The 13,749-nt window shown below is 55.0% G+C and overlaps 1 protein-coding gene across 1 annotated transcript; it reads right to left on the minus strand.

The window, feature by feature from the left end:
* Positions 1-4,793: 4,793 nt before the first annotated feature.
* S1PR2 (sphingosine-1-phosphate receptor 2) lies at positions 4,794-12,070 on the minus strand. Its single transcript, XM_029918725.1, has 2 exons — positions 11,936-12,070; positions 4,794-7,282 (listed from the first exon to the last, which is right to left on the minus strand). The coding sequence occupies exon 2, from the start codon at positions 7,238-7,240 to the stop codon at positions 6,182-6,184; it is 1,059 nt and encodes a 352-aa protein (XP_029774585.1). The 5' UTR covers positions 7,241-7,282; positions 11,936-12,070; the 3' UTR covers positions 4,794-6,181.
* Positions 12,071-13,749: the final 1,679 nt, after the last annotated feature.

The raw sequence follows: 13,749 nt of genomic DNA on the forward strand, positions 1-13,749 counted from the left end.
GTTGAGAGAATGATTTCATTTCCACCGGACAGACATCCAGACTGGGATTGCTGGATCATCTGATGGTTCTATTTTTAATCTCATAAGGAACCTGCATCCTCCTTTCCATAATGGAAACTTTCTAACATTGTATTATATATTTATTTTTACGGACTGTCTCCCCTACTAGAATGTAAGATCTCTGAAGGTAGGAATAAAAAAGAATGCTTAATATTTATTTTGAGAAGTTGGGTTTCTTTCTTTTCTTTTTAAAAATTTTTAACGTTTTTTATTTATTTTTGAGAGACATAGAGAGACCGTGTGAGCAGAGGAGAGTCAGAGAGAGAGGAAGACACAGAATCTGAAGCAGGCTCCAGGCTCTGAGCTGTCAGCACAGAGCCCGACGTGGGGTTCGAACCCACAAGCCGTGAGATCATGACCTGAGCCGAAACCGGACGGTTAACCGATTGAGCCACCCAGGCGCCCCTCTTTCTTTCTTTTATAACGTTTATTTTATTTTTGAGAGAGCGAGAGAAAGTGCAAGTGGGGAAGGGGCAGAGAGAGGCAGAATCCAGGCTTTGAGCCTGACACGGGGCTCCAACTCACGAACTGTGAGAGATCGTGGCCTGAGGTGACGTCAGAAGCTTAACCAACTGAGCCACCCAGGTGCCCCCAAACTGTTTCCTAAAGTGGCAATTACCATCTTACATCAGCAGTTGGAATTATTAACATATCCATTTTACAAATAAAGAACCAGCGGAGGCTTGTCAGGTGATGGGTCCAAAGTCTACTTGGATTGTCAATTGTTGCACGTGAGCCTCAAATCTGGGGTTTCTGACTTCACAGTTTGCACCCTTAATACTTATGCCACAATCACCACTAAAAGTGAAACACATCCACCCAATTTCATTTCCCTTTTTTTTCTTTTTTTGATGATTTTACTATTTCAGACAAGATTTTCAGGGAAAGGTGGTGACCTCAGATGTCTGAATTTGGGGAAAGTGCGTTTGCTTTGTAGGCAAATGAAGAAAAGAGCCAGGATGTAGGGATGGGGAGCTGAATTACAGATCCTTCGGAAACAACAGATCCAGGCAACGGTTGTCCGTGGGTGACCAAATCACTAGGAATAGCTGGATGGGGAATTTATTTTTTCAAGTTTTTATTTATTTATTTTGAGACAGAGGGAGAAAACTTCAAGCGGGCACCATGCTCAGCGCAGAGTCAGATGCAGGGCTTGATCCCAGGGCCGCAAGATCATGACCTGAGGGACATCAATAGTGGGACAACTCAACCAACTGAGCCACCCAGGTGCCCCTGGATGGGGAGTGTATACCAGTGGGATCCGGTTGATGGCATCTGAATGCCCTGATCAGTCTTAGTTACCAGCAAAAGAGACAGCTAGACATCACGTCCTCCTCATGGAAGTTTCCAGCTACCTATCAAAATTGAAGTCAAAATACCAATCTTGAATCTGACAAGGAAACATACTAAATGACATAAGGGGCTGCCATTAACCCAAACCAAACTTCAGGAAACTCCAGGGCTCCAGGACAAACAACCTGGTTTCTTCAACAAACGAGTTAGGAGGGGAGGGAGGGAGAAAGAAGGAAGGAAAGAAGGAAGGAGGGATAAACAGAAGAAGAAAGGAAGCAGGGAAAATAAGGAAATTTTGTTAAACCTTGTTAAACAGGGTTAAATTGGTTTCACAAGGAAAGCTTGTTAACAGTATTTCGGAGATTCATTACCTAAATGCTGTGAGAGGACCTTGTGCGGATTCTAATTCAAACAAGTCAAGTGATAAAATAGAAAGCTGAGGGGCGCCTGGGTGACTCAGTCAGTTAAGCGTTGGACTTTGGTTCAGGTCGTGACCTCATGGTTCATGAGTTCCAGCCCCACGTTGGGCTCCGTGCTCACAGCTCAGAGCCTGGAGTCTGCTTCAGATTCTGTGTCTTCCTCTCTCTTTGCTCCCCCCCACACCAGCTCATGCTTGCTCTCTCTCTCGAAAATAAATGAAACATCAAAAAAAAAAAAAAAAAAGAAAACTGACAGACGGGGAAATTTTAACGCTGATTGATAGTTTTGATAAGTACAACCATGGTATTGTGGTTAAGTTAAAAAAAAATTAAGTGTTGCTTTCTTCTAAAGATGAAGAGTGGAGTATAAACAAAGAAAATGATGTGATGTCTTCTGATATTCTTAAAAATATTCAGCGATGGGGCGCCTGGGTGGCGTCCAACTTCGGCTCCTGAGATAACTGACCTATATTTTTCGAAAATGTCAAGGTCACAAAAGACAAAGAGAGGTTCAGAAACTGTTCCAGTTGAAGGAAACTAGAAAGACAACTAAATGCAACAGTGATCTGGGATTTTCTTCTGCTTTAAAGGTCAGTAATAGGACAACTGGTGAAATCTGATCAATGTTTATAGATTCCTGGTTTTGATCATTTTACTAAGGTGAATGCTTTGTTCTTAGAAAACACAGTGAGGTATTTACGTAAGTTGATGTGTGCATGGATGGATGGGGGAGGGGAGGTAGATAGGAGGAGCCTGGATTGCTGGTAAGTAGGCATCTGTCCTTATCCAGGACCAATATCCAAATCCTTTTGTATGAGAGAAATCAATTTATCTCTCTCAATTTAAGTTACTAACATTTTGTGTTTTCTGTCATTTGCAGCTTAGTCTAATAATCTTTAAAACATTTTTTTTTTTAGAGAGACAGAGACAGCGCCAGCAGGGGAAGGTCAGAGAGAATGGGAGACACAGAATCTGAAGCAGGCTCCAGGCTCCAAGCTAGCAGCCAGCACAGATCCTGATGTGGGGCTTGAACCCACAAACTGCGCGATCATGACCTGAGCTGAAGCCGGACACTTAACCAACTGAGCCCCCCAGGCACCCTGACAAACATTTCTTGAGCACCTGCTGTGTGCTCACCGCTGTTCTGAGCGCTGGGGCCAAGCAGTGAACAAGACAGATATGGGCCCCTGCTGTCACAGAACTGGCATCCTAAAGGGGAGGGAGAAAATGAACAGGATAAAGAAGCAAAATGTGTTACATGTCAGAGAGTAGCAAGCAGGGCACCTGGGTGGCTCAGTCAGTTAAGCGTCCAACTTCTGCTCAGGTCATGATCTCACAGTCTGTGGGTTTGAGCCCCGCATTGGGCTCTGTCCTGACAGCTCAGAGCCTGGAGCCTGCTTCAGATTCTGTGTCTCCTTCTCTCTCTGCCCCTCCCCTGCTCATACTCTGTCTCTCTCTCTGTGTCTTGCAAAAATAAATAAAATGTTAAAAAAAAAAAAAAAGAGTAGCAAGGGAACTAGGTAGGACAAGAAATGTACACGTGGCCGGAGGCCTCACCCGGGGTGTTATTTTACAGTAGACCAGAAGGAACAGAGAGGAGTCATGGGCATACGTGGAGGAAGATCATTCCAGAAAAAGGGAACAGCAGGTGTAAGAGCCCTGCAGTGGGAACAGGCCAAGTACTGTTTGAGATGTCAGAGACTCGGGGGCGCCTGGGTGGCTCAGTCGGGTAAGCGCCTGACTTCGGCTCAGTTCATAACCTCACGGTTCGTGAGTTTGAGCCCTGCATCAGATCCTCTGCCCCTCCTCTGCCCATTCTCTCTCAAACATAGATAAACTTAAAAGAGAGAGAGAGAGAGAAAGAAAGGTTCCAGAGACACGGCAATAAGACAGATGCAGTCTTATCTCCAAATGCTCACATTTTACTGGGGAGACAGAAACTGATCTACAAAATCCTCCCAGGAGATAAGCAGGAAAGGGACTCAACAGAGAAGACAGTCAAGGCAGGCCTCTCCAAGGACGCGGTATGTGAGCAGAGGCCTGAAGATGGTAGAGAAAGCAGGTATATTTCTGGGGGGGAATCTGTGGACTCTGGCCTGGCCTGTGCCTCTTTCTCCTCCCAGTTTCGGCTGGAGTCCGGGTTTCCGAAAGGAGTTTGTCTCTGATCTGCTAGAGGAGGGCAAGCCTGAGAGGGAGTGGGGACCTGGCCTCTGCTTCCTGGCTGCCCCAGTGTTGGCGCTGGTGCTGGTGCGCGCTAGCTCTGCGGGGCTCTAGCTTAGGGACTGGGCTCTCCCCCCGACCCCCTGTCAAAGTTCCAAATCTATCTTCAAAGGACCCCAGGGCCCTGTGCCTCTGGGCAGATGGGAGAGTCACCCTGGAGCTGAGCTGTGTCCCATCTGGGTTTCTCCTGGTTCTGGGTACGCCTGGCAACCCACACTCCCCACTCCCTTGGTGGCCAAGAGGGGGTTGAGGGTACTCTCTGGGGCCCAGCGGCGGAGCTGGCAGGATGGTATCCAGACGGCAGTGCCCTGACTAGCTGTGTGACCCTGAGCAGCTCACGTACCTCCTCTGAACCCACATCTCCACGACAGTTCCTAGTAACTGCCGCCTCCTGAGGCTTCACATCTTGGAAAGTGCTTGATGAAAGTTACCCATTCCCCTTGGGGATAGTGAGCCCTGGAAGGTTATCTGAGCCTGTGTCCCCCAAGACCATCTCTCAGGGAGGAACATATACTTGGGGTGAAGTAGGGGACCTCCCCATATCCTCCAGGCTATCTTTGAAGGGAAGCAAAGAGGCCTGGAGTCAAATTAATCACTGGGAGGGGCCAGACAGAAGCCCTAGGGTAAGTGGTCAGCGTTTATGCGTTTTCTCCCCCAAGATGCTGGCTTGGGGGGAGTTAGGGGCTGGGGCACAGAATAGGAAAGCCAAGTTGTGGCTGCCCTCCCCATCCCATCCCCCTTCCAGCTACAGGGTGCCAGCGGGGTGCCGCCTGGACCCTAAAAAGACAACCACCACCAGAATGAGAGATTGAACCGTTTATTAGCCTGGGCCTGGGTCTCAGGCATGGGGGGGTGCATCTGGGGAGCTGTACGAGGGGAGACAAGCCCCCAACTGGCTCCTTGCCCCCCAAGACCTCCTCCCCCAGCCTTTGCATTCACGAGCAATCCCTTTCAGGCGTGAGGTTTCCTTCCCCGAGGAGAGCCGGACCCCAGCTCTCCAGTGGGGATATGAGCCAGCAATGACAAGGGGTCTGTGCGGGGGCCAGATCCCTCTTTGGCAGCTTCAACACAGACACGAGACGACAAGGACATCCACTCGGGGGAGGGGGGACACGGAGGGGAGAATGGGTCACAGATGCCACACATGCGCGCACACAGACACACATAAATATACATTTGTACCGCAATGTCCCTTCCATCTATCCATGGAATTTAGTAAAGTCCTTCTGGGGCAGGGGAGGGGACAGCACCCCGCAAATGTCCTTGTCATGCCCACCCCCATGCTCCTCTGTACAACTTGAAAGGAGGCACATTGGCTCAAGGCTGCCCTGTCCCAGAGATCTGGGACTTCTGCTGGGCTGGAGGTGGGAGTAGCTCTTGGGTGGTTGTTTTTATGGGGGGGAGGGGGTCCTGTGCAAACAGCTCCCCTAGAACCTTCTCAAGGTCCACTCTCCCCCCAGGAGGCCCAGAGCCCTCCTCAGCTCCCCCAGACCAGATTTTCCAGCCCCTGGTGATTCCTCTGTGCCCCAAATAGTGCAATTGGCCGCTGAGGTCTGAGAATGGCATCCAGCCCCCCTCTGCACCCCATGGCTTCCCAGCATCTCATGGAACGTGAGAGAAAAGGGAAGAGGCCAAAGTGGCAGCTGGTGAAATTTGGAGAAGCTGTGGATTTGGGCTTTGAAACTGTCAGCCAGTGCCACCCAGGACGGTCAGGGTGGAGGCCTCCAGCCCCTTGGGGCAGTGGTGCTAGGGGAGGTGGCCCAAGTTTGCCAGGAGGTGACAAGGGGGCTAGATTCAGAGAGGGGAGCCTTGTACAAGGCAGAGTGTCAGTCATGAAATGTAGAAATCCCTTGTAACGTGTTGTAAGTAGTTCCTGCCCTGAGCTCCCCCGAGTGCTTGCCTATTGTCACCGGGATGCCTGCCTGCTGTCACACAGGCCCTTTCCAGGTCCCCCAGGCCACCCCATGATCCGGTTCTGAAGGGCTCACACCAGTTACTACACTAGCCTCTGGCCCTGCAGCTCTGCCAACCGACTGGCCAGCGTCTCAGCCGGCTACCCCTGGTGTGAAATATTTTCAATACCACCCAGGTCTGCGGCGTCGGGGCGTCTTGCTTGACAACCCCACATCTCTGTCCAGGGTCACCCGGTGTCTCTCCACGGAGCCCTCTGCCATGGCCTGGTGGCCCACTCAGACCATTGTGTTGCCCTCCAGAAACGTGGGCGACGTGGGCATGTGTGTGCCCCTCTCTAGTGAGCTGGAGCTGCGGAGAGGCAGGAGGCGATGCCCTGGGGTCCCACCCCGCCGCCCTTGAACCCCCGCCGCCCGCCGGCAGCTCTGCAGCGGCCTCAGTACCTCCCGCCGTAGGTCCCGGCTGCGCCACGTGTAGATGACGGGGTTGAGCAGCGAGTTCAGGGTGGCAAAGGCAAAGAAGTAGTGGGCCTTGTAGAGGACAGGGCAGGACCGGACGGGACAGGCATAGTCCAGGAGCAGGATGCTAAAGGCAGGCAGCCAGCAGACGATGAAGACGCCCAGCACGATGGTGACCGTCTTGAGCAGGGCCAGCGTCTGCGGGCCGGCCACGTCGGCGTGGCTGGAGCGGACCACACAGTAGATGCGGATGTACAGAGCGACGATGGCCAGTAAGATGACGGAGAAGATGGTCACGACGCAGAGCACATAGTGCTTGGTGTAGAGCGGCAGCACGGTGGAACAGGCCTCGAGATGGCCCAGGCAGTTCCAGCCGAGGATGGGCAGGCCTCCGAGAGCGAATGAGATGAGCCACGAGGCCACGATGAGCAGCAGCATGCGGCAGCTCTTGTCGCTGCCGTAGAGCTTGACCTTGGCAATGGCCACATGCCGCTCAATGGCAATGGCCAGGAGGCTGAAGACAGAGGCGGAAAGTGTGATGAAGGCGGAGCCCTCTCGGGCGAACCACTCCACAGGGGTCAGCCTCAGCGTGACACGGCCTGAGAGCAAGGTGTTGGCAAAGAAGGCCACACCTGCCAGTAGGTCCGAGGCGGCCAGGTTGCCCAGAAACAGGTACATGGCTGAGTGGAACTTGCTGTTGCGAACAACGGCATTGAGCACCAGGGCGTTCTCCACCACGATGACGAAGCAGAGGAAGATGATGAAGCCCGAGGCCACCTGGCGGGAGGTCGTCTCCTGAGTGTCCAGCGTCTCCTTGGTGTAATTATAGTGTTCCAGGACCTTGCTGGGGCTTAGGTACTCTGAGTACAGGCTGCCCATGGTGGGGCTCAGTGGCCGGCCAGGGCCATGGGGCTGTCAGAGCTGCAGAGGGAAAAGACCGACAGACAGGTCAGTGTTGTGGCTGCTGCCTGGGCTCTGACATCGGCTGGCTGTGGTGTGAGTCCCAGTTTCCTCACTACTGAGAGGCCGTATGAAGTCAGAACTACCCTCGCCCCTGATTTACCAATGGGAAACCCAGAGAGGCCAATTCACTTCCTGTAAATCTCAGAGCGGCAGAGCGGGAGACCTGCTCCAAAGCCCCCATGACCTCTAGGTTACGCTTGTCTTCCAAAAAAGAACAGAAACTCCCCCAAACACCCAGTGGGCTTCTGCTCACCTATGCAGAGACTGAGCCTTGGGCAGGGCCTGGAGGGCTTGCTTGTCTCCTTGTATTCCAGAATACACGAGAGCCTGGGGCTTCATGCTGCCTGCCAACCTGGGTCAGCAAGATGCTGGCTGCTGATAGCACCATCATCCCCTGCTCATTACCACCCACTGCCCTGGATTTCAGGCTGGGTCTAAGCCTTGAGGCCACGGGTGCTCCCAAGATAAGGTCTCGGGGAGACACCAGGGCGGCCCTGAGGTTTAAGCATCTCAGAGGTCATGGCAAATCCAGGGTTGAACCCCACTCCACCCGACGTGCTGTGGGACCTTGGGCAAGTCACTGAATGCCCGGCCTCTCAAAGTCCTCATCTGTGCAATGGGGAGAAGCCCACTTCCTAGGGGTAACGGGAAAATCCTCTTGAATGGCACGTGAAGCACCCTTAGCCCAGAGCAAGCACTCAATAAATATTAGCCAATAGATTAGCTCCCTTAGGTGCCCTCCATCCAGTCTTATAGGAGGGGATGTAGACTGAGCTAGCCAGGCAAGACTCCCAACATCCTGTTCTCATCAGCACCATCTAGCCCAGCCCTGGGACGAAGGGTCCCAGCGGGGTGGGCAGGGCACTGGCACCCCCCTTCCCCAGCCAGGATGAAATCCAGATGTGAGGCCCCTGGAACAAACAGGGTGGAGTCCTCACTCCCCAGTCACATCCGGTGTGGGAAAGGCTGGGAGGGGGTGACGGGATGGGGGAGCCACAGGAGACCAGTCTGGGAGGTCCTGGCTGGGAGGACCAGGCAGCTGCTGCAGCCTCAAGTCATGTGAGCCGAGGAGGGGGTGTGCAGCCCTGCGGGGAGGGGGCTGAGGGAAGGGGGGGAGACCTACATTTGTTTCCATGAAAGCCTGAGTCACCCCCTTCTCAGGGAAAACTGAGCCGTGGGGGGAGGGGGCGGGCAGAAGTGTGGGCAGAGAAGATGAGAACCCAACTTCACGGCCTCCTCCCAGCTTGCTGGTTGGAGGGCGGGGGTCTCAGAGGAGATGGTGCTGTGTCTGTCTTTCATGAGGGGAGCAAGGAGGAAGCTCCAGCCTTTAGCTGATGGAGGAGGGCGCGGGAAGAGCCTTCCCCGAGGTCCCTGGAATCATGCCAAGCAAGGACCACGTGCGCTCCAGGAGTACCGTTCCAGAAAAAGGCTAGTTAGGCCGGTTCCTAGTGAGCCTGGGAACTATGGGGGGCTTCCGGGGTCACCCAGCCATCTCAGTCCCCGGACACCCCCTCAGAAAGGCGTCCTGGCCCCGGGCCGGACAGAGGCAGCTGCTCTCCCTGGGTGAAGGGGCATCCGTCCTAGTTTGGGAACAGAGAAGGGCTTGTGCGCATCCCCGGAGACTGCCGCCCCGCCCAGATCGCCACACAGAGGCCCCTTGTTCCCCTGCCGGACAGGGCCCTGGGCGCCCCGATGCCCTCTGCCCGAGGTAGGCTGCAGCCGGCCGGGAGCGAGCTTGGCCCCGGCCGGCCGTACTGGACCGACCTTCAGGGCAGAAACAGCCCGCGCCCTGATTGGCTTATTTTCAATCCCAGGACGTTGAGCGATTCGCCAATTGGCCAGAGCTTCCCGTCCTCGGCATTTGATTGGCCCAGTTGGGGGCGCTCTAAGGAAAGCGCAAGTGAACCGCCCCTCCCTGGCCAACCGCTTCTAGCAGAAGACAGTTAAAGGCTGCGGAGATGTCTCTGGGGAAGAGTGTGAACCGCGCGGCCAGACCGCCAGGTCACGACAACCAGACGCCCCCAGGCTGCCCTGGCCTACTGGGCCTTTCCTGGGGTTCAGAACTGAGAATCAAGGGCCCGTTGCAGGCCTGGGAAACACCCTTGCTGGTGGGCGAGAAGCCCAGGGTGTGTCCCATGGCCACCCCCTTCACCCCTCCCTCCCATGGGGCCACCAACCCTCGTCTGGCAGCCAAAAGGAAGATTTATGGATGCTTCCTGGAGAAATGAGAATTGGGTTCACTCCTCACATCCCAGAGACTAACCAAAGAGTCTTCCCTGGGAGGAGGTGGGGGGGGGGGAGGCGGTTTACAGGCAGCCTGCACATTCACTTTCTGCAGCCCCAGGAGGCTCTCAAGGCATCCTCAGAAGGAGGAGTAGCTCCCCTAGTCAGAGAAGGGGAAACTGAGGCTCACACTGCCTCCCTCTTCTCTTCTTCCCCACTTCTCCCCAGCTTTGCTGAAGACAGCGCTTTAAGGCAGATCCGTGCTTTCCAGAAAGAGGAAGCAGGGCCTGGAGGTTGGGACTGACAGGAGAGTCAGCCCTAGGCACATACAGGCCTTGGCTGTTTGCCTCCCCTGTGTCTGGCTCCCAGACCTGGCTGAATACAGGGCCTGTCTCCTGCTCCTCTTCTCCAAGGCAGCCCTAACTTCCTCCCCGAGGCTCAGTAGGGGACTGCTGGCCTCAGAACCTGGGAATGGCCAGCCTGAAATGGAATGAATGGGACGAGCGACAGGGTTTGGAGAGAAGATAGACCAAGACTGTTCAGGGGGAGATTAGAAGAGAGGAAAGACAGAGAGGAAGGCTCAGCGGCTTCCAAGAGCCCCTCCTCCAAGTTCCACCCAGGCAGTTGACAGTTCAGCTGTCACTCACTGATTGCATGCCACTTGCCCTCGGGCAGTGCCCCCCACCTTTCCTTCTGCAAGCCGGCCCACCCCACACTGCCATTCTCCACCCAGCTGCTAGGGGGAGCCATTAATTTGCAACTCCAATACAGGGCAGGCACTCCCAACATATTCTTCCATGGCTCTCCATTGCCCAAAATGGCCTGGCCCCTGCCCATCTAGCCTCTTCCCATTCTCCCGCAGGGCCACTCAACTCCAACCACAGTGGCGTCCTGGGTGCCATCCCTGTCCCTACCTCAGAGACTTTGCTATTCCACCGGGTATGCCCTCCCCGCAAATTCTGTCTCATCTTTCAGGTTTCGGTTTCAGGGTCACTGGCTGGGGTGGGGGTGGGGTCTCCTCTGACCGTCAGTCTATCATAGCCACTTTCCCCAGGGCCTTTCTAGTGCAGCGTCTTGCTTTACCTTCAGACTACTGAATTTTCTGAGATATTTCTTCTTTTGTCTGGTTTGCATGTTAGGAGTGTTGGAGGGCAGCCCCAGTGGCATGATGCCTGGCCTACAAAAGGTGCTCAGGAAACGTGTGGGATGGACGGATGGATGGATGGACGGATGGATGGATGGATGAATGAACCAATGAACGAAGCCCCGTGAGCCCCCGACGGTAGAGGCACCTAAACTCAGCTTAGTCCCAAACTACAGCTGAGGTTGGAGACGCCTCTGGTCGCTAGCAGCCCCCGGACTAGCGAAGCCCAGCGCGTTTCCGTGGAGACAGCGACAGGACCCGCCCCCGCCCTCGGGCTGCAGTCTGGCCTCCTTATCTGGCGGTGGAATGTTCGGTATCTACACTCGCTCCCGCCGGGGCCGCGCCTCCTCTCTCGCGACAGTCACACGCGAGGAATCCCTACATCTCCCGTGGGGGTGGGGAACGCCTCTCCTCACCCCCCACAAAGGGGCTTCGTCCCGTTACCCGGAGGACTTAGGGGCGGGGAGAGGGGGTGATCCCAGCCACCGCCACACGGCCAATAACCGAACCGCCGTCGCGCCACGCGGGGGGACCGTGGGCTCACTGTGGCTCGGAGACTTTTAGTAGGACAGAGTCGGGGAAGGGTGTGGAAATCCCCGGGTGAGTCAACTCGTGCCAGAGGAGGGGGCGAGATTCCGACACTCTGCTGGGCCTGGGACCACGCGGGGTTCGCATCGCCGCCCCATCCCTGGGCCCCAGGAGAAAGACGAGGCCTCGGAGCCACGCAGCCGCGTTCCCATTCCTTCCAGAACAAAGCCACGACTCCCGCGGGTGACTGAAAAGACGAACTACTCGGGGAAACTGAGGCACGGAGGCCGGCCTGCAGGCGGTGGAGCAGAGCGCCCTCGCGGGGGACCCCGCCCCTCGGCTTGCAGGCTGGCCGGCGCGCGGCACCTCCCGCTCTCGCCCAGCCCTGCCCCCCCATACGCACTCCCCGAGCCCCCTCGGATCTGCCTCCCAGTCTCTGGCCGAAAGCGCTCGGATTCCGCCTTGCGCTCGGCGCCAACTTCCTGTCCCTGAGGAAGGCGGGGAGCTCAGTGTGGGGGTTCGCGGGCTAGGTTGCAGGGGCCGCCTGGAGTCGTGGAGAAGGTTCACAGTGACCACTCCCTCCGTGCAGCAGGAGCACGGGCGGCGCGTGCGCGCCCGGGTGCGCCCCAACCCTGGCCTGTCCCCCCAGCTCCGATCCTGCGACTCCGGGGACCCGGGCCGGTCTTTTCTGCCTTCCCCTCGCCCCGCACACTCACCTGGCTGGGCAGGCCCGGGTCCCTGCTCCGGCCGGAGGGGCTTTGGCGTCTGTGTCCCCGGGACGGCCTCGGCAGGGGCTGGGACTGCCCGCCCGGCTGGGGCAGCGTCCCGGGGCGGGGGACCTGGGACGGAGCGGGGCGGGAGAGACACAGCCTCGCCCCCCCACTCGCCCCGCCCTCTTCTCCTCCCCTTTCCGGCGCGGCTGTAATGAATTTCAGATGTGCGGGTCCGCGGGGGCGCGCGCTGGGGACCGCGAGGGATGCACGCGGGGTCCCTTTGTCCACCGCCCCACCTCTCGCCCAGCCCCTCCCAGCCCCCACTCGTGAGAACCAGCCGGCGTATGACGTCACACGACTCCGTGATGTCACCTCTCCTGGCCAGGTGTCTTCAACCTGAAACAACTGTCTTTGATTGCAGATATACCCTTGGCCCATTCCCTGGGACCTTGGAATTGGAGGATACCATGAGATCCCCTTTATCTGCCCAACAAGGAGCCACTGAAGCACTTTTGTGTCTTTGGAACTCTGAGTTCCAACAACAAATAATCAAGTTCCTACTATGTGCCAGCCCTGCCCCAAAGACAGGATTCGTTTTTCCCTTGATAAGACCTCAGAACTCGGATAAGACCCCTAGAAACCTCCGGAGCACCCATCAGTCTCCCCTGCCTCTGCCCTTGCTGTGGGCAACCGGACAGGCAGGCCCCTGCTCATCCTGCCTTCCGAATTGGGGCCTGGTCTTCCATCCAGTTCTTGGGTTTCCCTCTCTTTTCTTTATTCAGCTTTTCCGCGGCACCTCTGGGTGCCTGAAATGACACCTTCATTTACTGATGTGCACACACCTGTATGAGAAATCAGCACTAGACAAGGGAGCCCCTGATTCCTTCAACAAATATTTTTGGCGCACTTACTGGGCACAGCAGTAAACCAAACAGGAGGAGAAAAAAAAGTCCTCACCTTCAGGGAACTTATGTTCAGGTGTGAGAGACAGCCTTCGAGGAGGGTACAATTTGTGAAAATGTACATATAACCTTCTTTTATGTTTATTTGCCGGATAACATTACATATTTGCTATGTGCCAGAGACTATTCTAAAAGGTTTGGGATACATCAGGAACAAACCAGACAAAACTCACTGGAGCTGAGGGTCTACGAACCCTGCTCAGAATACCCAGAATATTGCAGACGGAAGAAACTGGTGAATTTCCTGGGAGAGTAAGTGAAGGACAGGGCGTGGGAGGGAGGCTGCTTTCACTCTGTGAATCCTCTTGGACCTTTTGATGTGTTTTAACGTGCACATGTGTCCAGTGTCAATAATGACTGACTGCAACAGGGGTCCAGCTCTTGATTTTGGCTTGGATCATGATCTCAGCGTCGGTGAGATCAAGCCCCACCTCTGGCAGTGCACTGACAATGCTGAGCCTACTTGGGCTCTCTCCCTCTCTCTCTGCCCTTCCTCTGCTTGCACACAGGCTCTCGCTCTCTCTCTCTCTCTCTCTCTCTCTCAAAATAAATAAAAATTGACTGCTGGAGACATAGTGTAATAAAAAGAGAGAGGTTCAGTGCACTTTATGTACATCATACCTCAATAAAAAATGTTGAAATGCAAAATGACAAAAAAGGATGTCTGCACTCATGCATTCATTGCAGCATTATTCACAATAGCCAAGATACCTAAGCAACCTAAGTGTCAGTGGAGGAATGGATAAAGAAAAGGTGGCATAGGGGTCCCTGGGTGGCTCAGTCAGTTAAGTGACATAATTTTTTCTAATTAAAAAAAATTAATATTTTTATCTGAGAGAGACAGAGAGGGAGAGA

This window comes from Suricata suricatta, chromosome 12 (assembly GCF_006229205.1).
Source record: "Suricata suricatta isolate VVHF042 chromosome 12, meerkat_22Aug2017_6uvM2_HiC, whole genome shotgun sequence".
NCBI lineage: Eukaryota > Metazoa > Chordata > Mammalia > Carnivora > Herpestidae > Suricata > Suricata suricatta.